The sequence below is a fragment of the Macaca thibetana genome, chromosome 8 (genome assembly GCF_024542745.1).
Source record: "Macaca thibetana thibetana isolate TM-01 chromosome 8, ASM2454274v1, whole genome shotgun sequence".
In the NCBI taxonomy this organism is placed as follows: domain Eukaryota; kingdom Metazoa; phylum Chordata; class Mammalia; order Primates; family Cercopithecidae; genus Macaca; species Macaca thibetana.
Genome location: NC_065585.1, coordinates 77,889,630 through 77,917,511, shown reverse-complemented (window position 1 = coordinate 77,917,511; position 27,882 = coordinate 77,889,630). Strand labels below are relative to the sequence as shown.

The 27,882-nt window shown below is 40.5% G+C and overlaps 2 protein-coding genes across 6 annotated transcripts in view; one reads left to right on the top strand and one right to left on the bottom strand.

Annotated features, from left to right (window-relative positions):
- SGK3 (serum/glucocorticoid regulated kinase family member 3) overlaps positions 1-27,882 on the top strand; it is a 148,958-nt gene that overhangs the window by 23,697 nt on the left and 97,379 nt on the right. The window lies entirely within an intron of this gene.
- On the bottom strand, positions 26,008-26,703 carry LOC126961511 (putative pituitary tumor-transforming gene 3 protein). Its single transcript, XM_050802047.1, is given in 1 exon segment — positions 26,008-26,703. A coding segment is annotated over 1 exon segment (627 nt). The 5' UTR covers positions 26,687-26,703; the 3' UTR covers positions 26,008-26,059.

Genomic DNA, 27,882 nt, shown 5'->3' with positions numbered 1-27,882 from the left:
TTAAAATTTACATGTTATAAGATGGTCACAAATGGAATGAACGTCACTGATGCAGGCATTGTTATGTGTAGAAGTAGCAAGTTGGCTTCAGTGACTCATTATCTATTTTTAGCTGCTGTGGGGGATTATGTTTAACAGTAGTTAAGAATGGGGGCTGTGGACTTACCCAGATTACAGTTTGAATGGTGGTTCATCTCTCGTGAGTTTCTTCACCTATAGAATAGGCATAGTAATGTGACATACCTCATAGGCTTATTATTAAGCTTGGAATACAGTTGGCCCTCCATATCTGAGGATTCTGCATATGCAGATTAAAAATATTTTAAAAATTAATATAACAAAAACAATACAAACAAATGTAGTACAGCAGTTACTTACATAACATATACATTGTATTAGGTATTTTAAGTAATCTAGATATGATTTAAAGTATACAGGAGGATGTGCATAGGTTATATGCAAATACTGTTTTATTTTTATAACAAAGTAGGTGCTCAAAAAATATCAGTAATTAATAATATGTATATATTTTTTGAGACAAGGTCTTGCTCTGCTGCCCAGGCTGGAGTACAGTGTTGCCATCATAGCCCACTGCAGCTTTGAACTCCTGGACTCAAGCAATCCTTCTTCGTTAGCCTCCCCAGTAGCTGGAACTACAGGCACATGCCACCATGCCCAGCTTTTTTTTTTTGAGATGGAGTTTCACTCTTGTTGCCCAGGATGGAGCGCAATGGCGCAATCTCGGCTCACCACAACCTCTGCCTCCAGGGTTCAAGCGATTCTCCTGCTTCAGCCTACCAAGTGACTGGGATTATAGGCATGTGCCACTATGCCCAGCTAATTTTGTATTTTTAGTAGAGACAGGGTTTCTCCATGTTGGTCAGGCTGGTCTTGAACTCCCGACCTCAGGTGATCCGCCCATCTTGGCCTCCCAGAGTGCTGGGATTACAGGCATGAGCCACTGTGCCTGGCCCACCCAGCTACTTAAAAAAAAATTTTTTTTTAAATACTTAGTTGAAAAGAGGCCTTGCTATGCTCCCCAGGCTGATCTTGAACCCCTGGGCTCAAGGGCTCCTCTTGTTTTGGCCTCCCAAAGTATTGGGATTACAGGCAAGAGCCACTGTGCCCAGCCAATAATATTCTTTTTTTTTTTTTTAACAGGCGTGAGCCACCACACCTGGCCCAATATTCTTAATAGATATAATTTTATTGCCTTGACGTTGTTTCTCTGTTAATTACTTCAAAGGAAGATACATAACACAACTTTTTCTTTACTAAATCCTAAGAAGCCGGCCAGGTACGATGGTTTATGCCTATAATCCCAGCACATTGGGAGGCTGAGGCAGGAGGATTGCCTAAGCTCAGGCATTCAAGACCAGCTTGGGCAACATGGTGAGACCTCATTGCTGGAAAAAAAAAAAATCCTGAGAAGCAATAAGGAAGAGTTCTGGATAATAGCAAAGGAAAATTCTTTAAAGATGACTCCTGATATTAGGTGATAAGCCCATTCCCCGTGACATTGAACCTCAGGTATCTGACTTTAGCCTATTGCCCTTTCTTTGGGCTACACTAGCTCTCTTTGGGCAATTAAAGCTACTCTTCAGGCTGTATTATATGCATCTTGTATGGCTTAGCAGATGCATGGCTCCTACCCGGACTCAGACCCCTTTATCTTTTTTTTTTTTTTTTTTTTTTTGGAGACAGAGTCTCACTGTGTTTCCCAGACTGGAGTGCAGTGGCGCAATCTCAGCTCACTGCATCCTCCAGCTCCCAGGTTAAGCAATTCCCTTGCCTCAGCCTCCAGAGTAGGTGGGACTACAGGTACATGCCGCCATGCCCAGCTAATTTTTTGTATTTTAGTAGAGATGAAGTTTCATCATGTTGCCCAAGCTGGTCTTGAACTCCTGACCTCAGGCCATCTGCCCACCTTGGCCTCCCAAAGTGCTGGAATTACAGGCGTGAGCCACCGCACCTAGCCCTGGACCTTTTTCTTTTATCCTTCAGAGTGGTATGTCTAATTGCCTAATACTAGATAACTAGCTTAATACAGTTCTACCCCACAGGTAGTTCAAATTCAACATTTATAAAAATATATATATTGTCTTTACTATTCTCCTGATGCCTCACCCCCACATTTTCACCAATTTCATTTTCCTTTTAAGGTCCGTATTCAATTTATGTTCTCATCACCCACCCAGAAACCTGAGAGGTATTCTCAACTTCTTGGTCTCCTTTACTGCTTGTATTTCATCATTTACAAAGCTCTCCTGATTTTACGTGGTAAATATTTCTCAAGTCTATCCCATCTGTACCATTTCTACCATAGTATTTTGAAACCCTCGTGATTTTCTGCTTCTTTCAGTGGCCCCCTCTTAAATGATATCTCTATACTTAATCTTGACACCCCCCCATTCTCCATATTGCTTTCAAAGTGCTCTAAAGTGCAGATGTGACTGTTGTCATTCCTATGCATAAATACCATCTTCATTTCCTGCAAGATCAAGTCCAAGGTCCTTAGCACGGCTCGTTAGCCACATTGTGACCCTCTGACTTCTGCTTACCTACTGGCATTCCCAGGCTTATGCTGTCAGCTCCAACAATGGTAGTTACTTCAGCATAGACTATGCTAACGAACCCCACTTGTGCTTGGAATACTGTCCTTCTGTTGTTCACTAGGCAGAACACTTTCTTTTTTCTTTTTTTTTTTTTTTTTTTTTGAGACAGAGTCTTGCTCTGTCACCCAGGCTGGAGTGCAGTGGTGCAATCTCAGCTCACTGCAAGCTCTGCCTTCCAGGTTCACTCCCTTCTCCTGCCTCAGCCTCCCGAGTAGCCGGGACTACAGGCACCCGCCACTATACCCGGCTAATTTTTTTGTAGTTTTAGTAGAGACAGGGTTTCATCATGTTAGCCAGGATGGTCTCGATCTCCTGACCTCGTGATCTGCCTGCCTTGGCCTCCCAAAGTGCTGGGATTACAGGTGTGAACCACCGTGCCTGGCCTAGAGCCACTTTCTTTAGGACATCTTTCCTGTAACCATTTTTACCCTTCATACTCTGCCTCCCAAAATTGAAACACTTGCCGTTCCCCTGCGCTTCCACTGTCACCTCTGCATACATCTTAAGAGATTGCTGTAGTTCATTTTGTGTTGCTGTAGCAGAATGCTTGAGGCTGGGTAATTTATAAAGAAGAGAAACCTCTTTATTTGGTTTGGCCCGTTGTTCAAGGACATGGCACTGGATTCTGACAAGGGTTTTCTTGCTGCATTATAACATGGTGGAAGGTCAAAGGGGAAGCAGACACGTGAAGAGGAGCCAAATATTAAGGGTGTCCTTACTTTATAACAACCTGCTCTTGTGGGAAGTAATCCATTCCCGAGAGAACTAATCCAGTCTTGTGAGAGCAAGAACCCACTCAATACCACACAAATTTATTTATTTATTTTATTATTTATTTATTTATTTATTGAGACAGAGTTTCACTCTTATTGCCCAGGCTGGAGTGCAATGGCATGATCTCGGCTCACTGCAACCTCTGACTCCCGGGTTCAAGCAATTCTCCTGCCTCAGCCTCCCAAGTAGCTGGGATTACAGGTGCCCGCCACAAGGCCCAGCTAATTTTTTGTATTTTTAGGAGATGGGGTTTCACCATGTTGGCCAGACTGGTCTTAAACTTCTGACCTCAGGTAATCTGCCTGCCTCAGCCTCCCAAAGTGCTGGGATTACAGGCGTGAGCCACCATACCCAGCTGACACTGGGTGATTTATAAAGGAAAGAGGTTTAATTAACTCACAGTTCAGCATGGCTGGGAGGCCTCAGGAACCTTACGATCATGGCGAAAGGGGAAGCAAACATGTCCTTCTTCACATGGCATCAGGGGAGAGAAGAATGAGAACTGAGCAAAGGGGGAAGCCCCTTATAAAACCATCAGATCTCGTGAGAACTTATCTACTTACTTAGTATCATGAGAACAGCATGTGGGAAACTGCCCCCATGATTCAATTACCTACCACTGGGTCCCTCCCACAACATGTGAGGATTATGGGAACTACAGTTCCAGGTGAGATTTGGGTGGGGACATGGCCAAACCATATCAGTTACACTGATAGTTAAATTTCCACATAAATTTTGGCAGGGACAAACTGCATAAAAACAATAGCACACATTTTTGTACCAGAATTATCTCTTTCAGATGGCATTCTCTATACTCCTGTAGTCCATAAGGAAGTCTGCAACTCCCTAAGACACGTTCAGCAGGCTTCAGCTCATCTCTAGAGGTGGGAGTCATAGTTGTCATTAAAATTACTTATTGATACAGAAACATTAACAAATTTAGAAAAGAATAAGAAAAAGATGATTTGGTTCTATGAAAATAATGTTAAGTTCAGTCATTTTATATGGTTTCTTTCTCATTTGTACTTAACCATCATTGGCTTCCCTTACTATACGAGACACATTAATGTAGCTTGGCTCTCAGCAATTTTTATCCATTTCATTATAGGTCAGGTTATAGTTTATGATTTTTTATTATAATATAGTGCAGTTCATGGAACATAGTAACACCTCAAAAATATTTGTTGAGCTAATGAATACTAAGCTATGTTCATGCAAACTCAGCCTTTGTGCTTGATTGCTCATGTTAGTATGGTCATCTGCTCACACCTTGAAAAGTAGGCTGAGGCCAGGCACAGTGGCTTACGCCTGTAATCCCAGCACTTTTGGAGGCCGAGGTGGGTGGATCACCTGAAGTCAGGAGTTCAAGACCAACCTGGCCAACATGGCGAAACCCTGTCTCTACTGAAAATACAAAAATTAGCCAGGTGTGGTGGCGCACACCTGTAGTCCCAGCTACTCGGGAGGATGAGACGAAAGAATCACTTGAACCTGGGAGGTGGAGGTTGCGGTGAGCTGAGATTGCACCACTGCACTCCAGCCTGGGCGATAGAGTGAGACTCCATCTCAAAAAAAAAAAAAAAAAAAAAGTAGGCTGAAGAAAAATGGAGGAAAAAATTTCACCCATTCCATCCTGCATACCAGAAGAGACTAATCTTCTTAAAGCCCTGTTTTAATTGCATGCCTACCTTTCTTAACCCACAATAGCTCTTTATTAGTTCAAGTCCAAACTCCTCACCTTGCCTTACTTATTTAAATTAATTTTGGTTAGACTTTCTACAGAGTAAGTCTAGACAGTTTGATCAGTTTACTTAACAGGCAGAGTAGGCAGGGAGTACAAATTTGTTGCCCTTGCTTGGAGCAGATTTTGAGTTTTCAAGTCAAAGCTTTAGTCTCAGAGTATAGACTTTAAAATTATATGTTGGGGCCAGGCACGGTGGCTCACGCCTGTAATTGCAACACTTTGGGAGGCCTAGGTGGGTAGATCATTTGAGGTCAGGAGTTTGAGACCAGCTTGACCAACATAGTGAAACCCTGTCTCTACCAAAAATACAAAAAGCCGCATGTGGTGGTGGGCACCTATAATCCCAGCTACTCAGGAGGCTGAAACATGAGAATTGCTTGAACCTAGGAGACGGAGGTTGCAGTGAGCTGAGATCACACTGCCACACTCCAGCCTGGGCGACAGAGCGAGACTCCATCTCAAAAAAAAAAAAAAAAAATTATATGTTGGTGGGGCTAGGCATGGTGGCTCATACCTGTAGTCCCAGCACTTTGGGAGACCAAAGCAGGCAGATTGCTTGAGCCTAGGAGTTTGAGACCAGCCTGGGCAACATAGTGAGACCCAGTCTCTATTAAAAATTCAAAACAATAAGAAAAAAATAAAACTATATGTTGGTGCACTAAACAAAAACTTTGTATTCACCAAATATTTATTGAGCGTCCCCCATGGGTTAGGCACAGTACCAGTAGATGGGCTTTTGGTAATAATCAAGATCAACATAGATCTGTCCTCAAGGAAGTAATGGTCTAATTGTACAGGTAAATAAACAATTATAATCTGAGGTAAAAGGTGCTAGGATGGGGGCAGTGCCGCAGGGCCTCTTAGCAAGGGCATCTGATTTAGCTTTGGGATCAGGTTTCTCAAACTCAATGACATCTAGTTTGATGTCAGTCCTTGGGAAGTACATTACAAGTCAAAGGAACATCAAATACAAAAGCCTAGTGGGAAAAGAGCCCCAGATGCTTAAAAAAGTGGGCAAAGTTTCTTAAGGCTGAATTTTAGGTACAAAGAGCTATCTGTATTACTGTAATAGATCATGAAAAGAAAGAAAGGATATCTCTTTTTCTTATGAGAGACTTGCTTGCTCTTTTCCTCAGGGCCTAAACTGTTCAAATCATTTTTATTTTCATGAAGGTTTAGGAGAAAAAAAATCAAAATGAATAAAATGAACTTCAGTTGGTTCACTGAACACTTATCTTCATTTCTAGTCACATGTTATATATTTCTCCATTAATTTTTGTTTGTTTATTTGTTTTTTAGAGACAGGGTCTCACTCTGTTGCCCAGGCTGGAGTGCAGTGGCATGATCATGGCTCACTGTGCCTCAAACTCCTGGCCCCAAGGGATCCTCCCACCTCAGCTTCCCGAATAGCTGGGACTACAGATGTATGCCACCATATCTGGCTGATTTTGATATTTTTTGTAAAGATGAGGTCTCACTATGTTGCCCAGCCTGATCTTGAATTCTTGGCTCCAAGTGATCCTCCCACCTCAGCCTCCCAAAGCACTGGAATTATGGGCATGAGCCACCATGCCTGGCTCTATATTTTAAATTTTTGTAATTTTTATGCATATAAAATTAATAAGTCAGTCTTTATGAGATGATATAGATATCACTGTAGTTTGCTGGCATACCACTGCCCCAGATTTTTTGTATCTCCATTGCTGTTGGAGTAAGATCAGACCCAGCATAGTGGTCAAGTCTATGACCTTTCATGGTTAGTCTCCAATCCTGCCTTTCTGTGTCCATTTTTCACTCCTCTCCTTCATTCAGACTTACCATTTTCTCTGCTATGCCTTTAGCACACACTTTGTTTTCCTGCTTTTGAGCCTTTACTTACCTTCCCTTCACCTGTGATAGCCTTTTTCCCGTTCACTGCCTATCAGTCTGTAATTCTATCAAGTCTGTAATTTTCTTGCCATCCTCCCTGCCTCCACCAATTATCTACTCCAGAAGTGTTTTATTTTTTTCTTTTTAATAAAAGAGACCATATTTTTTTGCAGTGTTTTTAAAACTGGGTTGCAACCCATTAGTGACTCATGAAGTCAATTTAGTGGGTTGTTAGTAGCATTTAAAAACCTGGAATAAAAGAAACTTGAAAATATCAAAATGTATTGTATATAAAAAAGAGATAATATTGTTTCATGGCACTTTTGTTGCACTTCTGGCTCACCATGTAAAATGCTTCTGGCTTATAATGTAAAATGTATTTCATGCTGTGGGTCTTGGTCAAATAATCTGAAAAATACCAGTCCATATCCTATCTATGGATTAGCTCTGCAATTATGTTATATATTACTTAAGGACAGGCACTTATCACTCAGGCTGTAAATATTCCAACCTCCCCACTTCATATAGTAACTAGGGTGCTCCTTTGTCCACTATGTTCATTATTAAGTGCTAATGTTATTTTTGTTTTTATATTTGTTTGAGATGGAGTTTTGCTCTTTTTGCCTGGGCAATGGAGTGATCTCAGCTCACTGCAACTTCCGCCTCCTGGGTTCGAATGATTCTCCTGCCTCAGCCTCCTGAGTAGCTGGGATTACAGGCATGTGCCACCAAGCCCAGCTAATTTTTGTATTTTTAGTAGATACAGGGTTTCACCATATTGGCCAGGCTGGTCTTGAACTCCTGATCTCAGGTGATCCACCCGCCTCGGCCTCCCAAAGTGTTGAGATTACAGGCGTTAGCCACCGTTCCAAGAGCTAATGTTTTTTGTACTTGTCTCTAATTCTTCCTAAGCCCTGTAGTAACCCTGCCATACAATTTCCACAGTCAAATCTAGCAGACTGGAATCTTTTAGCTCCATTTCCCTGCTGGAGCCTTCCTTCAGGAGTCCTCTGTCCTTCTGTTCCAATCTGGGATGCTACTGTACAGTTGTCATCCTGGAAATGCTCTTTGCCTCTTACCTGGGCTGGATCCTTTGCTGCTTCTTTTTTTGGCTTATTCTGTAATTTTGGTAGATCACATAGTCTAATAGCTTCCGGAGACAGCGGGCATGGGAGGTAATTTTTTTAACCTTATACTATTTAGAAGTGTCTGTAGTCTCCCTTCACAATTGAGCGACAGTTTGGCTGGTTGTAGAACTCTGGCTAAAAATTGTTTTCCTTTAGACTTTTATAAAAGAGGCATTGCTCCCTTGTCTTCTAGTTTCCACTGTTGCTCTTAAAGGCCATGCCATTCTTATTCCTGAACTTTTGTATGTGACCTGTTGCTGCCTCTCTGGAAGCTTTTAAGATCTTCTTTTTTAATATATTTTATTTTTCTATTGTGCTCTGTACTCAATGAACTTTTCAAATCTGGAATTTCTTGGGAAATTTCTTATTATTTCTATTATTTGGTGAAATTATCAAATATGTGTGTGTGTGTGTGTGTGTGTATATATATATATATATATATTTTTTTTTTTTTTTAAGATGGAGTCTCACTCTGTTGCACAGGCTGGAGCTCACTGCAACCTCTGCCTCCCGGGTTCAAGCAATTCTTTTGCCTCAGCCTCCCAAGCAGCTGGGATTATAGGCATGCCACTATGCCTGGTTAGTTTTTGTTTTTTTAGTGGAGATGGGGTTTCACCATGTTAGCCAGGCTGGTCTTGTACCCCTGACCTTAAATGATCTACCCGCATTGGCCTCGCAATGTGCTGGGATTACAGGCATGAGTCACCACGCCCAGCCTTTTTTCTTTCTAGATTTTTGATTAGTTGTGTGTGGAACCTTTTGGATTGGTCCTTTAATTTTCTTAGTTTTTTTCCTCTTGCCCACCTTGGCATTTTTGGTCTGTTTTCTGTAAGGCTTTGTCAACTTTACTTGCCAACATTACTATTGAAGTTTTTGTTCTAACTGTAATTTTTAGTTTCTAAGACGTCTTTCTTGTTCTGTGTGCTTTTTTAGTCTTTTTTTTTTTTAAGTTTCTTGTTCGTGTTTCATACATATACCTTCTATCTCTATGAAAATTGGTTGCCTATTCTTAGCATTCTATTTCCTGATTTTATTTATTCTAGTTTTTTTGCTTCATTTGTTTGTTTGTTTGTTTTCACTTTGGTCCTTTATGTTAGAGGTTTTCCTCAAGTGCCTGATGATTATTTAGGAATGAGACATTAAAAGAATATGTTAAAAACTTAGTAAAAGTTAGCCAGGCACAATGGCTCACGCCTGTAATCCCAGCACTTTGGGAGGCCAAGGCAGGTGGATCACGAGGTCAGGAGATCGAGATCATCCTGGCTAACTTGGTGAAACCCCGTCTCTACTGAAAAGTACAACAAAAATTAGCCAGGTGTGGTGGCGGGTGCGTGTAGTCCCAGCTACTTGGGAGGTTGAGTCAGGAGAATGGCATGAACCCAGGAGGCAGAGTTTGTAGTGACCCGAGATCGTGCCACTGCACTCCAGCCTGGGCTACAGAGAGAGACTCTGTCTCAAACAAACAAACAAACAACGACAAAAACTGCATAAAAGTTTTGTGTATCTGGGTAGGACTTTCTCTTAGTCCATTTGTGCTGCTGCTATAGCAGAATGCCTGAGACTGGGTAGTTTATAAGGAACAGAAATTTATTTCTCACAGTTCTGGAGGCTGGGAAGTCCAAGAACAACGTGCCAGCAGGTTTCGTATCTGGTCTCTGCTTCCAAGATGTTGCTCGGAATGCTGCATTCTCCAGAAGGGAGGAATACTGTGTCCTCATATGGCAAAAGAGTGAGTGAAAGACGGTAAACCCACTCCTGCAAGCCCTTTTTTATAGTGGCATTGGTCCTAAACACCTCCCAAAAGACCCCACTTCCCAAAACCTTTGCTTAGGGGAAACGTTCAAGCCATAGCAGACTTATTAAAGCTGAGCCAGCTTTTTTGATAGGGACCACCATAGATGATAGCAGCAGCAGCTATTTTCTCCAGGACTATTCAGGTTTTCAAGAAAAGCAGCCTCTTATCTATTGCCTATTGCATCAAATTCTGGGCCTTTTCTCCGATTCTGCAGATTAGGTTAGCTCATTCCTGTCTGGTGTTCTTTGTAGACTCTTAGGTTTTGCCTTCTACCCTCTGCCTGTTCTTCACTCCTCCATCAGCTTTCTGTCTCCAGATAGTGTGGGCTTTCTCTTTTCTTTTGTATTTTCCCTCTGGTTTTGAAGGGAATTCTGAGAGAAAAGATGAAACATCTTTTTGCCAACATTGTAAAACAAGTAATTTCCTGAACCTTTCAACTGACCAGTTTCTCTGTCTACATCATTTAAAATGGTGAGAGCTGGGCATGGTGGCTCACACCTGTAGTCCCACTTACTCGGGGAGGGGAGGTAGGTGGTGAAATGGGAGGATTGCTTGAGGCTAGGAGTTTGAGAACAGCCTGGCAACAGAGCAAGATCCTGTCTCTATATTTTGTTTGTTTGTTTGTTTTTTAATGGCAAAATCTCATTCTGTCACCCAGACTGGAGTGTAGTAGCATAATCATAGTTCACTGCAGCTCTGAACTCTTGGGCTCAAGGGATCCTCCCACCTCAGCTTTCTGAGTGACTGGGACTACAGGCACGCACCATACTATACCTGGCTAATTTTTCTTAATTTTGTTTTGTGGAGACCAGGTCTCGCTATGTTGCCCAGGCTGGTTTTGAACTCCTGGCCTCAAGTGATCCTCCCATCTTTGTCTCGAAAAGCATTGGGATTACAGGTGTGAGCCATCTTGTGGGCCTAAAAAAATATATTTTTGTAAATGGAGAGACTATGCTAATGTTTCTTCTACTCAGGGCTGTTGACACCTAATTAGTCAATGTTAATGTATTTACAAAGATGAAATCCTTCTGAAAGTAAACACAGGCATACCGTTTTCCAGAGGGCATAGAAAGGGTATTACATAGATTTTGAATTGCCTTTTAGAATTTCTCATTTCAAAAAAATAAAGGTTTTTTTTTTCCCCATGGTAATTTTAGATTTTGACAGGCTAGTGTTTGTTGATCTTTCATGGCCAATTCAAATATCCAGAGTATGACATCAGGAGACGATTCATAATTCAAAGCATGCTGAATGTAGCTTTCTGAAAGTTGTTCTCATGGTATTAAGGTGTGAGGTTTATTTTTAAAATAGACTTTTATTCCCTAACCTCATTTTAATGTTTTGTTGTTGTTGTTGTTGTTGTTGTTTTTTGAGCACAGAACCATGGTTTTTCCCTCTCAGCAACTTCTGTCAAATTTCTTATCAAGTAATTACTTAGAATAAAAGACTGTCTTCAAGTAGTTTAAACAGCTACACAGTTTTCTGAGTATATAGTACAGAATGCCTGTTTTAGAAAGTCCAGGGCTAGACTTGCAGGAGAACTAAAGGAGACCAAGATCTGGTATGGTGTCACATTATGAAAGAATGGTCCTATGTGTGATCATTTAGACTTCTTTGACTTTTCTTTTGCCATTTTTTTTTTTTTTTTTTTTTTTTTTGAGACAGGTTCTCACTTTGTCACTCAGGCCAGAGTGCAGTGGTGTGATCTCAGCTCACTGCAGCCTTGACCTGCTGGGCTCAAGTGATCCTCCCATCCCAGCCTCCTGAGTAGCTGGGACTACAGGTGTGCGCCACCATGCCTGCCTAATTTTTAATTTTTTTGTAGAGACAAGGTCCCATTATGCTGCCGTTTTGCACCACTTTAATATAAAGTTAAAAATCTTCTTATCTTTTAAACTTTTAGCCACTTAGTAATTTCATTTTTTAAAAGTCTATTTGATTTGTTAAGTCTCTATTAAAAATGATGCAATGTGCTTTGCTGTGTAGCACAGCAGACAGAACACAAGCGTTAGTGTTGGACAGGCCTGGGCTTGGATTCTCACACTGTGGATCACTAACTGTGAATCTCAGTGAGTTACTTAATGTTTCACTTTCCACGTCTGTCCAATGGAGAGTTCATAAGGTTTTCCTTATTGGGATTACATGAGGTAATGCCTGTGAAGGCCTCAGCACCAGGCTCAGCTCTTGCTATTGAGGTATGTGAAGCATCTAACACACTGCCTTTTCCTCCTACTCTGCCTCCCACTTACTTAGGATGTTCTGCTGAGTCAAAGCTAGCAGTCGAAAGTTATATAATATAAATCCTTTCTTCTCATTCTTAGAAGATTTAATTTGGAGATCATTTTGGTAAATTTAAAAAAGACTGCCACTAAAGTATATTTATTTATGCTCAAAGGTTTCTAAAGAATTGATCCCTGACTGTGCTGAACTGGCAACCTATAAAAACAACAGTGAGTTGCTGGAGGGAACTCCATATTTTTGAAATAATTTGTTTGCTAAGCTACTCGAGTTTTGGGTATTACCTAGGGGAATTTATAAATATGTCAAGCCTTGACAGATTTTTCCTTCTTATGTTAATGCACTATTAATATGCTGGGCTCATCCCGCCTGTGGGCCATGTGTCATCCCTGCTGTTACTGACATCACCAGCATCTCGATCCTCCTGGACCTGACCTCGTGCTCATTTGCTTGCGAGGGACCCACAGGACCAGGCCAGCAGTGCCCTGGATTCACATTTCTTTCTAACACCACTGATTTAGAGATCAATGAACTCTCTACCCTGATGAGTGTTAAGAAGTAGGCTCATCAATTTTAATTTTGAAAATTGCCTACATACTGTTGTCATCACTTTGAGTTACTTTTAAAAAGATGGTGGACTCATCAATTTGAAACTTGTCATGTCAGAGTTGGCCATTAGGGACTTCTGACTTTGATATTAAATTATTTCCTGTGAAATTCTCACTAGATTTTTTTTTTTTTTTTTTTTTAGACAGGGTCTCTCTGTTGCCCAGGCTGGAGTGCAGTGGCACTATCTTGGCCCACTGCAACCTCGGCCTCCCAGGCTCAAGCGATCCTTCCATCTCAGCCCCTTGAGTAGCTCCAGGACTATAGGCGTGTATCACCATGCCCGGCTAAGTCTCTAGATATTCTAAATGAATGAATGCTTATGAGAGAATGGTAAAGAAAATATGAGGGTGGAAGGAATGGATCCATGTTGTATTATTCAGAAAATTATTTGGTCAATATATGTCAAAATGAGCAAAATTGGACTTGTTTCATCTTATAGAAAAGTTATTTTTGGCTGAGTGCAGTGGCTCACAGCTGTAATCCCAACACTTTGGGAGGCCGAGGTAGGCAGATCACGAGTCCAGGAGTTCGAGACCAGCCTGGTCAACACGGTGAAACCCCATCTCTACTCACTACACTGCAGTCTGAGCTACACAGTGAGACCCTGTCTCAAAAAATAAGAACAAAAACAAAACAAAAACAAAGAATAACAGTAAAAACTCAGGTATTCAATTTCCTATTCTCCTGATGGACACTTGGGTTGTTGCTAGTTTTTGGCTGGTACGAACATTGACTTCTGGCACACATCTATTGGTGAATGTGAGCAGGAATGGAATTGCTAGTCCAGTTGCTTAATTTCTGAATTTCGTATGAAACGTGACTTGCTTTTCTTTGGATTTAAGGAGGATTTGAGATTGAGATAATTTGGTTCAAATCAGTGGTTTGATAATGTGATATCAATTTTAGCAATTTTTCTAGGAAGAATAGTTTGCTTTTGAAATTAGAGATATTGATTTATTCAGAAAGGCCAGCAAGTGAGGAATTTGAGATAATTTAGATATTTTTATATATAGATGCAGAAATATAAAGATATGAGACACGGTTTCAAGAGTTGGAATATAGTAATAATAATGGCTAAATTATATTAAGTATGTACAAAATAGAATGACTGTCTTGGTACATGTCAACTGAGTATCAGCCTCTGCCTGGAAATAGTTTTTGGGGTGTGTGTGTGTGTGTGTGTGTGTGTGTGTGTGTAAATCTCTAAATATGGGAGGTGAAAAAATTGCCTTCAGATTTCTTGGGTTTGGGATAAAAAAGGAATTCTTTTCTATACATTCAGGCTACCTTGATTCCCAGTGCATCTTCTACTATATGGAAGTAGCGTGCTGAATCAGTTTTTACTGTGACATTTGAAATTCTGCAAATTCAAGAAGAGATGAGTCAATAAGAGCTATCATGATAGTCAACTTAGTGATTAGTGTTTATTGCCAATGCTGTCCTTTGTACATATCTGGAAATGTTTTACAAATAAAATGTATGTACATTTCTGACATAATGCCTTCCTTTCTGAAACATTCTTATTTTATAACAATCTAACATCGCTCACTTTAAGAATGTCCTCCCTTCCTTCCTAGTTCTCTGCTTAAGACATTTATTTTGCCCCAGCCTGAGTCAGGCACCTATTTATCTAGGTGCTAGAGATGCTATCCAATCCTGCCCTCAAAGAACATAGAGTTTAGTGGGATTGAAGAATATGTAAACAGGCAATTGCTAGGCATTATTCTTTGATGAGGATTGGTTCATATTTAGTCTTAAGAAATGTGATAGCCAGGTGTGGTGGCACATGCCTATAGTCCAACTACTTGGGAGGCTAAGGCAATGAGAGTCACTTGAACCTGGGAGGTGGAGATTGCAGTGAGTTGAGATCACATCACTGCACTCCAGCCTGGGCAACAGAGTGAGACTCCATCTCAAAAAAAAAAAAAAAAAAAGAGAGAGAAATGTGAGGGGCTGGGTGTGGTGGCTCACACCTGTAATCCCAGCACTTTGGGAGGCTGAGGCAGGTGGATTTCTTGAGCCCAGGAGTTTGAGACCAACCTGGACAATGTGGCGAAACCCCGCCTCTACCAAAAAATACAAAAATTAGCTAGGCATGGTGATGGTGCACCTATAGTCTCAACTGCTTGGGAGGCTGAGGTGGGAGGATTGCTTGAGCCCAGGAGGCAGAGGTTTCAGTGAGCCAAGATCACGTCACTGCACTCCAGCCTGGGTGATAGAGAGCCTGTCTCCAAAAAAAAAAAAAAAGGCCACGCGCGGTGGCTCACGCCTGTAATCCCAGCACTTTGGGAGGCTGAGGTGGGCGGATCACGAGGTCAGGAGGTCGAGACCATTTTGGCTAACACACAGTGAAACCCCATCTCTACTAAAAATACGAAAAAATTAGCCAGACATGGGGGCGGGTGCCTGTAGTCCCAGCTACTCGGGAGGCTGAGGCAGGAGAATGGCGTGAAAAAAAAAAATGAGAGGGATTGTGGGAAAGCCTCTGCTTTTAGGATATTAAGAAAATCTGTTCTTTGGCTTAAAAATACTCATTAAATTTAAGTACTGGTTTACATATTCATTTTTATAGGTCATTTCTATACATATATTTTCAGAGCTTAAATGAAAAAACTCATTTGTTATGAGCTTCTTGAAATACCTTTCTATTTTCTTATTTGGATTTCATGAAAAAGGAGAACTGCTTTTTTCATTGCCTTAAGTACTTTTTAAATATGAGTCATCACTTCTGGAAAGTTCTTATTCAGAAAACACCTGTCATTGATCACATCTTATAATTATTTTAGTGAATCATAAATATGGTATGATATTTTGAATTATTTTGAATTATTTAAAACAATATATGGATTCCTTGAGTCTATCTACACTTAATAAATGTGGATATTTTAATACTATCTTGCTTCACTATAAGAAAGAATAGGTGTACAATAGGAATAATCTGATTATTAAAAATCATTTATTGAAAGGTCAATCTTTGAAGGACTATAAAGTGTCCAATAGATTTTGGCCACAAGGAGAGCATTGTACCATGTGCCAACAAAATAGGATGTCAGGGTGGAAGCTGATGACGTTGGGTTGAAGAGTGAATAGTAGAGGGGGAAGACAAGACAGCAAGTGTGGACTGCATTCATTCAGTAAAACTTACTGCATGTGTAGTATGGTGACCAACCACCCTTGACTGTGGTAGTTTCCTGGAATGCATGACTTGACAATATTAAAACCAAGAGTCTGGGGCAATCTGGGGCAATTGGTCACCTATGGGGCAGATATTGTGCTAGGTTCTAAGGATGTAAAGGAAATAAACATGCAAAGAGAGAATTATTATATAGGATGATAATTTAAGATAGCATTAAATTTAGGGGGCCATGGGAATACCCCCCATGTCGCAGAAGATGGTCAAAGAAGGCTTCAAGGAGAAAATGACATACTTTAAATGAATCTAGAGAAAGGAGTAGGAGTTACCCTGTGAAAAACTGGGGATGGGGGAGACAGAGCATTTCAGGCAGAAAAGTGTGTTGCATGTGGTTTTTAGAGAAATGCAAGTTGTTTTTTTCCAGAAAGAGAAGAGTAAGTAGCTAAAGGGGGCCAGGTGCTTATCCACAGTGGTTTGAGGATGTGGGGGATGCTGAGGGAGATTAAGCCTGATGTTTTCAACGAGACAAGGACATTGCTTGGGGAGAGGGGAGAGTAAAAGAGAGTGAGGAGTTTGAAAGGAGTGGGAAGTCACAGGTTTATTTATTTTTCGCTCTGTCGTCCAGACTGGAGTACAGTGGCGTGATCATGGCTCACTGTAACCTTGAACTCCTGCACTCAAGCCTCAGCCTCCCAGAATGTTGGGATTATAGGTGTGAGCCACCACGCCTGGCCAGAAGTTACAGATTTCTGAGGTAATCAAATGAGATCATATTAGGTGAAAAAGCTCTGAATACTGCAAAGCATTAAAAGAAATAGCTAACACTTATTGGATGCTTGTTTCAAGTATAATAACATTATTACATTTAATTATCACAACACTCACAAGAGATAGGTACCATTATTATTTCCATTTTACAGATGAGAAAACCTAGGCAAGGAAAGTTAAAACATGCCCAAGTTTACACTGTTCCTAAGAGGTGGCAGCCAGAATTCTGTAGCTTCCATGAAGCTCTTCGCTCCCAACCTCTGCATTTAATGCATTTCCATATGTGACCTTATGTGATACTCACAACCACCTCTTGTGCTAGTATTATTCCTAGATAAACCAAGGTAGAATCTTGTCCGAAGTCACATGATATACAGTTAGACAAATGCATAGGAGAGGACTAGGGCTAGATACTCGTAAATTGCTGAGACTTTGCTTTTCTCCATATTGTATACTCTCCCAGCTGGTAAAAACTATTTTAAAAAAGAATATGGGCCAGGCACGGTGGCTCACACCTGTAATCCCAGCACTTTAGGAGGCCGAGGAAGGTTGATCATCTGAGGTCAGGAGTTCAAGACCAGCCTGACCAACATGGAGAAACCCCATCTCTACTAAAAATACAAAATTAGCCAGGCGTGATGGTGCCTATAATCCCAGCTACTCAGGAGGCTGAGGCAGGAAAATCACTTGAACCATGAAGCGGAGGTTGCAGTGAGCCAATATCATGCCATTGCACTCCAGCTTGGGCAAAAAGTGAAACTCCATCTCAAAAAAAAAAAAAGAATATGATCTTCCCCTCTCCATACCTCCAAAATATTCTAGCCACTCATTTGAATTCAAATCCACTTTCTCCTAGAAGTCATGGATATCACTTCTTAACTCCTAACCAAGTCACAAGATTGTGAATAGACTTCAAATGCCCTTATGACCTCTGAACTCCAATTGCCGTCTACGCCCCTGAGTCTTTTGGCAGCGCTGGAGGCTCTTTGGAGCTTTGATTTGTAACCCCCTTTTGCAGCATGGGAGAAAACTTTAGTGGCCTGGAGGTGGGACTCACATAGCTTCAGCAAAATTGGTTGTTAAAGGAAATGTTGGGATTAACACTCCCATCAAAGGCACACAAGGGTCTCAGCAGCATGGGGTAGAGTTGGTTTGGGATATTCACAGATCAGGGGTTTTCTGTTTAAATTGTGACCAATGTTGGCTTTAGATAATTTCCTGTATTTGCAAATGAGGAATGAGAGATAATGCAAAAATTAAGGAACATCGCCCCGTTTTTACATTGCTAAATTAATGATTGAGACAGGACTGGAATTAAGACTCAACCCCCTTAATTCAGTACTTCAGTGGGATTAAAGTCAGTGAGGCTTGACCACCAAGATTACTGATTTGCTGGGACAGGTTGAGTATCTTTTATCCAAAATGCTTGGAACGGGAAGCGTTTTGGATTTCGAGTATTTACAGATTTTGGAATATTCACATATATATAATGAGATCTCTTGGGGATATGAATCAAGTCTAAAGATGAAATTCCCATTTATGTTTCATATACACCTTATGCACACAGTCTGAAGGTCATTTTATACAATATTTTAAGTAATTCTGTACATGGAACAAAATTTGTGTACACTGAACCATCAGAAAGCAAAGGTGTCACTATCTCATCACCCATGTGGATGATCTCATCACCCATGTGGTCAATCCTTACTTGTTTGGCATCACCATCATTTCTGACTCTGAATTTATATGCTAGTGATAAGCAATCATTTTCTCCCACTTGTTCACACGTTAACACTTAACAGTAACCAATATGACACACCATTAATACAGTGAGAAAAATAATGTTTTTAGGGTAACTAGGCAGCACAGGGGCATCCCCAGAATACCTGCATCAGCTGTTTAACAGCAGCAACACGGCCAGCTGTGATGGCTCACACCTATAATCCCAGCACTTTGGGAGGCCAAAGCGGGTGGATTACCTGAGGTCAGGAGTTCAAGACCAGCCTGACCAACATGGCGAAACCCCATCTCCACTAAAAATACAAAAATTAGCCGGGCATGGTGGAGCGCTCCTGTAATCCCTCCCAGCTGCTCGGCAGGCTGAGGCAGGAGAATCACCTGGAGGCGGAGGTTGCAGTGAGCCGAGATCACACCGCTGCACTCTAGCCTGGGGGACAGAGTGAGACTCCATCTCAAAAAAAACAAAAACAAAAACAACAACAAATAACAGCAGACTCTCAGTCTCTGCCTGTGATGCTGTGTTTTGATTAAAAGATTATTGTATAATAACCCCCTTGGGGATGTTAAATAAAACTGATAAAACTGTGTTGTGCACCAGCATTTTAACTGCAACTTGTCGCATGAGGTCAGGTGTGGAATATTCCACGTATGGCATCATGTAGACACTCAGAAAGTTTTGGATTTTGAAACATTTTAGATTTTTTGAGTTAGGGATGCTCAGCCTGTACACGTCTCCCAGATGGTTGCTGCTGGTCTCAGAATCCTTCCTGGTGGGCTTGCAGATCTTGTTTTCATCTCTGAAACTCCCCATTTTGTAACACCATACAGCACTCCCGTACTCATTGAGTGATCCCAGTATGTCAGACACTATTCTAAACCCTGTGGGCCCAGTGGTGAACATGACAAACACAGTCCCTGCCCTTATGGCTCTTAGGGGTTAGTAGGTGAAACAGTCATAAAACATTAAATGACTGTTTAATTTCATTTGTGTGCTAAACGATATGTATTAACAGGGTAAGTGTAGGCTCCTATGTGAATATAACAGGGACCTTCACTGAAGTCAGGGGTCAAGGAAAGCTTCCCTGAGAAAGTCCAATTTAGACTGATTCCCAGAGAGCGAGGAGTTAGCCTGAGTGTTATAGCCTGAATTGTGTCCCCTCAAATTCATATGTTGAAGTTCTAGGCCCCAGTATCTCAGACTGTGACTATATTTGGAGACAAACCTAAAAAAGTCATCTGAATAGTATAATTAGCCTTCATAAGCCTACTGCCCTGTTTCAACAGTTAACTAATTATGGCTAAATCTTATTGCACACCCCTGCCCCTACACACACGTAATTTTGAATCAAATCCCAAACAACAGATTGTTTCATCTGTAAATATTTAAGTATTAGTTCTATAACATAGACTTTTTAGATTTTTTTTTTTTTTTTGAGACGAAGTCTCGCTCTTGTCCCCCAGTGCAGTGGCGAGATCTCAGCTCACTGCAACCTCCACCACAGGCACCTGCTGCCACGCCCGGCTAATTTTTGCAGATATACAGATATAAAAAACAACTAGGCCAGGCGCGGTGGCTCACGCCTGTAATCCCAGCACTTTGGGAGGCCGAGGCGGGTGGATCACGAGGTCGGGAGATCGAGACCATCCTGGCTAACACGGTGAAACCCCATCTCTACTAAAAATACAAAAAATTAGCCGGGCGAGGTGGCGGGCGCCTGTAGTCCCAGCTACTCGGAGGCTGAGGCAGGAGAATGGTGTGAACCTGGGAGGCGGAGCTTGCAGTGAGCCGAGATCGCGCCATTGCACTCCAGCCTGGGTGACAGTGCGAGACTCCGTCTAAAAAAAAAAAAAAAAACTAAAAAATTATGAGGCAATTTGAGAATTCGAACATGATTAGATATCCAGTAATAAGAAATCATAAAAGAAAAAAATAAGTGGTTTTTTTTTTTAAGTGTGATGATGTTATATTTTTGTTTTTGTTTTTGTTTTTGTTTTTTGAGGCGGGGTCTCACTCTGTCACCAGGCTGTAGTGCAGTGGCGCGGTCTCAGCTCACTGTAACCTCTAACTTCCTGGTTCAAGCAATTCTTCTACCTCAGCCTCCCGAGTACCTGGGATTAAAGGTACATGCCACCCTGCCCGGCTAATTTTTGTATTTTTAGTAGAGATAACTCCTGACCTTACATGATCCACCCACCTCGGCCTCCCAAAGTGTTGAGATTACAGGCGTGAGCCACCGCGTCCAGCCTATAATATAGACTTGTAAAAAACATAACATCGGCCGGAGGTCAGGAGATCAAGACCATCCAGACCAACATGGTGAAACCCCATCTCTACTAAAAATACAAAAATTAGCCGGGCGGGGTGGCATATGCCTTTAATCCCAGGTACTCGGGAGGCTGAGGCAGGAGAATGGCTTGAACCAGGGAGTTAGAGGTTACAGTGAGCCGAGATCGCACCACTGCACTACGGCCTGGTGACAAAGTGAGACTGTGCCTCAAAAAACAAAAACAAAAACAAAAATATAGCATCATCACACTTAAAAAAAACCCACTGATTTTTTTCTTTTTCTTTTTATGATTTCTTATTACTGGGTATGTAGTTATGTTCGAATTCTCAAATTGCCTCATAATTTTTTAGTTGTTTTTTATTCTGTATATCTGCTGCCTTTCTTTTTTCCCTTATAATTTATGGAATAAAGAAACCAGGTCATTTAGCCTGTAGGATCTCCCACTGAAGTTTACTGATTGCATCCCTATGATATCATTTGACATGTACTTCTGACCCCTGCAGTCCCTATAAATTGGAAGTTAGAGCTAGAAACTTAATGAGATTTAGATTCGAGTATTTTGGCAAGAATACTGCATAGTGATGTGTTTTCCCATCAGGAGGCATAAAATGTTTGGTCAGCGCTCTTTTTATGAGATAAGCAGCCATTGATCATCATTGCCTACATGCATTAATTCATTAATTAATTCATTGTAAAATGGTAGTATTCTGTTTTTATACATTACCTGGAATTCTTCTGTAACAAGAAACTTCTCCTCATTGACTATTTCGTTACCCGGAGTGCAGTTTATATTGGAAGGCAGGATACAGGCTTGGTTCTTACCTTTTATTTACCAGTTTTCAGAACAATGAATTAGTTCCTTATGGTTATCCAAAGGTAACCCATGAGGTTTGTTTTCTGTCTTTTAGTATCTTTGTAAATTCATGGATTTACATGTTCAATATATTTCAATTCATAATGGTGATTCTTTTTTACGATCGATTTTGCCATCTTTGAATTAGTTTCTGAGGTTTTTCACATGACTCTGGTAGTCACTGATATCATACTAGAAAGTAAGGAAGTTAGGACATTCCAGGCTCATCTTGTACATTTTCTGCTGCAGGTCTGCAATCAGCCAGTTCTCCAAGGAGCCCTAGTTCATATTAGTGGGAAATATTTAGGGCCCATAATCTTGGTACTAGGGGTGTTCATTTCCCTGGATTGGTCATTGATTTTAGCCTTTCCCATGCTAGAGCTAGGAAATACATAAATATAAATATATATGTGTATTTATATGTATATACATATATTTGTGTACACATAAAATATACATATATATATTTAAAGATAAAATATAACATATATTCATACTGATACTTCCAACTGAAATTCAGTACTACAGGTTTTTTTGATTTTTTTAAACTTAACCTCATCTGTATCTCCTTTCTCCTACATCAGAATTCCTGGTTCTTAAGGATATGAAGATAATTACTAATTTTCTTCCTTTTTAAAAAGTTATTGGCCGGGCGCGGTGGCTCAAGCCTGTAATCCCAGCACTTTGGGAGGCCGAGACGGGCGGATCACGAGGTCAAGAGATCGAGACCATCCTGGCTAATATGGTGAAACCCCGTCTCTACTAAAAATACAAAAAACTAGCCGGGCGAGGTGGTGGGCGCCTGTAGTCCCAGCTACTCGGGAGGCTGAGGCAGGAGAATGGCGTAAACCCGGGAGGCGGAGCTTGCAGTGAGCTGAGATCCGGCCACTGCACTCCAGCCTGGGCGAAAAAGCGAGACTCCGTCTCAAAAAAAAAAAAAAAAAAAGTTATTATTACTGTTGTTATTATTATTTGAGGCAGGGTCTTGCTTTGTTGCCCAGACTGGAGTGCAGTGGTACGATCTTAGCTCATTGCAGCCTCAAACATCAGGGCTCAAGTGATCCTCCCATCTCTCAGCCTCCCAAGTAGCTAGAACTACAGGCATGTGCCACCACACCCAGCTAATTTTTATAGAGACAGGGTTTTACCATGTTGCCTAGGCTCATCTGGAACTCCTGGGCTCAAGCAATCTGCCCGCCTTGGCCCCCCAGAGTGCTGGGATTACAGGCATACACCACCACACCTGACCCATTTTCTTTATTCTACAACACGAATATGATCTCATATAATGATTACTTGAATAGAGTTTAAGATTTTTTTATAATTATTTTTTACAGTTCTTTTGTCCTTTGAGTTTATTCCACTAGGGAAAGATATCCTTTATTTTGAAGTCATTCGAAAGAAGTCCCCTAGGTCAATTTAATTTTGGGAAGGAACCATGTTAAATGTTTTTAAATGTTTCTGCTTTTAGTCCTTATTATATTTCCTTCCACATCTCTAAATAATAAAATTATATTGTACCTTTTCTGAATTTAATTTGTACATTATTATTATTATTATTATTTGAGAACGGGTCTCACTCCAGTTGCCCAGGCTGGAGTGCATTGCCCTGCTCTTGACTCACTGCAACCTCAACCTCCTGGGCTCAGGTGATCCTCCCATCTCAGTCTCCCGTAGCTGCGACTACAGGCATGTTCCACCACTGCCGGCTAATTTTTTTTTTTTTAATTTTGTCAGTAGAGATGGGGTTTCACCATGTTGTCCAGGCTGGTCTCAGGCAATCCACAGCCCTTGGCAACTACCAATCTGTTTTCTGTTTCTATGAAATAGGCTAAGTGCCTGTAACATTATGCTAAATGAAATAAACCAGACATCAGAGATTAGAACTGTATGATTCCATTTATATGGAATATAAATATAAATATAGCATAATGTTTTCAAGGTTCATTCATTTTGTAGCATGTATCAGTACTTCATTCCTTTTTATGGCTGGGTAATAATTATTCCATTGAATAATTCAATGGAATAATTATCCACTCATTAGCTGATGGACACATGGGTTATTTTCACCTCTTGAGTATTGTGAACAGTGCTGCTGTGAAAAATATGTACAAGTATTTGTATGAATACATATTTTCGTTTTTTTGGGGGGGCATATATCTAGAAGTAGAATTGCTGGGTCATACAGAAATACTGTGTTAAACTTTTTGAGAAATTCAAAATTGTTTTCTACAGCAGCCACACCATTTTACATTTTCACCACCAATGTACAAGGCTTCAGCTTCTCCACATCCTCACCAACACTTAGTTTTCACTTTTTTTATTACTGCCATCCTAGTGAGTGTGAATTGGTATCTCATCGTGATTTGGATTTGCATTTCCCTAATGACTAATGTTGTTGAGCAATTCTTATGTGCCTGTGGCCATTTGTATATCTTCTTTGGAGAAATGCCTATTTAAGTCTTTTAACTACTTTAAAATTGGATTACTTGTCTTTACTGTTGAGTCAAACAAGTTTTTTACATATTCTGGATACTAGACTCTTATGAGATATGTAATTTGCAAATATTTTCTCCCACTACGGTTCAATTTGCTCTTATTTTTATTGTTGGTGAGTTGAAAGTTGAGGTCATTGATTTGAGCTTTTTTTTCTTTTCCAATATGGGCAATACCTTCTAAGTACTACTTTAGGGCACTCCACAACGTTTGATATGTTATATTTTCATTTTCATTCAGTGCAAAATATGTTCTAATTTTCCTTTCAATTTCTTCTTTGACCCATGGGTTATTAGGGTTGTATATTTGGATTCAAAATATTTGGATTTTGGCCAGGCATGGTGGCTCGCGCCTGTAATCCCAGCACTTTGGGAGGCCGAGGTGGGTGGATCACCTGAGGTGAGGAGTTCTAGACCAGCCTGGCTAACATGGTGAAACTCCGTCTCTACTGAAAATACAAAAAATTAGCTGGGCGTGGTGGTGGGCACCTGTAGTCCCAGCTACTAGGGAGGCTGAGGCAGGAGAATGGTGTGAACCTGGGAGGCAGAGCCTGCCACTGCACTCCATCCTGGGCAACAGAGCAAGACTCCGTCAAAAAAAAAAAAAAATTAGATTTTTCCAAATGTCTTGCTGTTACTGATTTCTAATTTAATTTTATTATAGTTAGAGAACATACTTTGTGTGATTTGAATTGTTTTAGGTTTATTGAGTTTATGGCTCAGAATATGGTCTGCCTCGGTGAATATCTTATGTACACATGAAAAGTATATATATTCTATTTTGGGGTGTTCTACAAATATCAATTAAGTTGGCCAGGTGTGGTGGCTCACACCTGTAATCCCAGCACTTTGGAAGGCTGATGTGGGTGCATCGCTTGAAGCCAGAAGTTTGAGACCAGCCTGGCCAACATGGCAAAACCCTGTCTCTACTAAAGATACAAAAATTAGCTGGGTCTGGTGGCGTGTGCCTGTAGTCTCAGCTACTCGAGAGGCTGAGGCAGGAGAATTGCTTGAACCTAGGAGGCAGAGAGGTTGCAGTGAGCCGAGATTGCAACTGCATTTCAGCCTGGGCGACAGAGCAAGACCGTCTTAAAGAAAAAAAAAAATATATATATATATATATATGTATATATGTGTGTGTGTGTATATATATATGTGTGTATATATATATATATAAAATCTCAAGATGTTTAATAGTGTTGTTTAGGTCTTCTATATGCTTGCTGAATTTCTCTCTACTTGTGTTATTATGAAAGGGGTTTTGAAACTTCTAACTATAATTGTGGGTGTATCTATTTCTTCTTGAAGGATTTTCAGTTTTTGTTCATATATTTTGAAGCTCTGTTATTAAGTGCATAAATGTGTAGAATTATGTCCTCTTGATAAATTGGCCCCTTTATCATTATGAAATGACCTTCTCTTTCCACAGTAATATTATTTGCTTTGAAATATTCTTTATATATTCATATAGCTGCTCTAGCTTTCTTTTTTTTGAGGCGGAGTTTTGCTCTTGTTGCCCAGGTTGGAGTGCAATGGCGCAATCTCCGCTCACCGCAATCTCTGCCTCCCGGGTTCAAGTGATTCTCCTGCCTCACACTCCCAAGCTGCTGGGATTACACACATGTGCTACCACACCTGGCTATTTTTGTATTTTTAGTAGAGACGGGATTTCTCCATGTTGGTCAGGCTGGTCTCGAACTCCCGACCTCAGGTGATCCGCCTGCCTCAGCCTCCCAAAGTGTTGGGATTACAGGCGTGAGCCACCGTGCCTGGTCAAGTTTGTCTTTCATATTGCTATTTGTTTTGTATTTATCTGTTCTTTGTTTCATTTTTCTTCATTTTCTGCCTTATTTTGGATTAAGCATTATTATCCCATTTTATGTCCTTTGTTCCCTTATTAGTTATAACTCCTGTTTTTCCTTTTAATGGTTATTTTATTTTAGGATTAAAGTATGTATCTTTTTTTTCTGTTAAACAAATAATGCTTTATTAATACAAATACCCACAAACTCTAAAGCACTAAGAAACTTAAAATATCTATGTCAGAACAAACAGGTGGCAATTCAACATCCAGGGTCAACAGAATGCTTGAAGGAGACTGCAACAGATTGGATTCCCATGGTGGAGAGGGCATCTTCACAGGTGAAGGGGGGTCTAGCTGAAACAGCTTTTCAAGCTCTCTCTCCTCATCAAGGATCATGAGAGGCACTCCACTCAAGGGGAGATGTGGAATCTGGTGCTCTTCAGGCAGGTCAAAACTCTCAAAGCCTAGAGAATTGAAGGGGAATAATTTTTCTATTTCTGGATAGGCATCATCTGAGGCAGGAACAGAGCTTTTTGCTTTAACAGTCTTCTCAGTCATCTTTTTGGCATAAAAGATTGGCTGTTTTTGTTTGAGGGGTCCATTGGTCTTTACTGACTTTTCTGTAGCTCTGTTGACAGTTCCCAAAGCCTTCCTGGTAGCTTTAGGTAAGGCTGGTAGAACATTGAATGTTTTGCCGAAACGTGGTGTTGAAACTTAAGATCTCCCATCTAAGGCTGGGATTGAAGGTCCAGACCCCAGCTTCAGCCCATCCTTTGCAGCCACAAGGGTACCTGGTTCTCCATTTTCCTTATCAACATAGATCAGAGTAGCCATTCTGGATTATTGCTGCTCTCAACCAGATTTAAGTATATATCTTTAATTTATTACAGTCTATCTTCATTTGAATTATACCACATCACTTATAGAATACTTACACTTATAGGATATATCTTACAATAGTATACTTCCATGTCTCTAATGCTAGCTTTTATAATACTGTTGTCATATATTTTACTGATACATTAGATATAAACCCACAATGTTATTACTATTTTTGTTTAAAGTTGTTAACTTTTAGAGATTTAAATTATTAAAAAATCAAAATATGTTTACTTCTGTTGTTACTATTTCAAGTGCTCTTCATTTCTTAGTAATTTCCAGAAATCCAGAATAACTTTTCTATATCTGAAGGGCTTCCTTGAATGTTTCTTGTTGTATGAGTCAACTGGTTATGAATTTTTCAGCTTTTTTTCAGTCTGAAAAAATCTTTATATAGCTTTATATATCTTTGATCTTTATGTATCTTTGATTTTGAAGGATATTTGTGCTAGGTAAAGAATTTTAGGTTGACAAATTTTTTTATTCAGTACGTTATAGATGTTGCTCTACTTCTTGCTTGTAATTTTTTTTTTTTTTTTTTGAGACGGAATCTTGCTTTGTCACCCAGGCTGGAGTACAGTGGTGCCATCTCAGCTCACTGCAACCTCTGCCCCCCAGGTTCAAGTGATTCTCCTGCCTCAGCCTCCTGAGGAGCTGGAATTACAGGCATGCGCCACCGCACCCGGCTAATTTTTGTATTTTTAGTAGAGTCCAGGTTTCACCATATTTGCCAGGCTCATCTCAAATTCCTGACCTCAGGTGATCTGCCCGTTGCCCTCCTCCGCCTCCACAAGTGTTGGGATTACAGGCATGAGCCACTGTGCCCGGCCACTTGTACTATTTCTGATGAGAAATATGCTGACATTTTTAACTTTGTTCCTCTGTATATAACATATCTTTTCTTCTGGCTGCTATTAAGACTTTATCACTGGTTTTTAGTACTTTTATTATGATGTGCCTTGGTGTAGTTTTCTTCATGTTTCTAGTGTTTGAATTCATTGCACTTGTCAGATCTGTGAGTTTATAGTTTTCATCTAATTTGGGAATATGTCAGCCATAATTTCTACAAATGCGTTTTCCTATCCCATCCTCCAACACCATCCTTATCTTCTCCTTAAGGGAATCTAATTGCAAGTATATTAGGCTGCTTA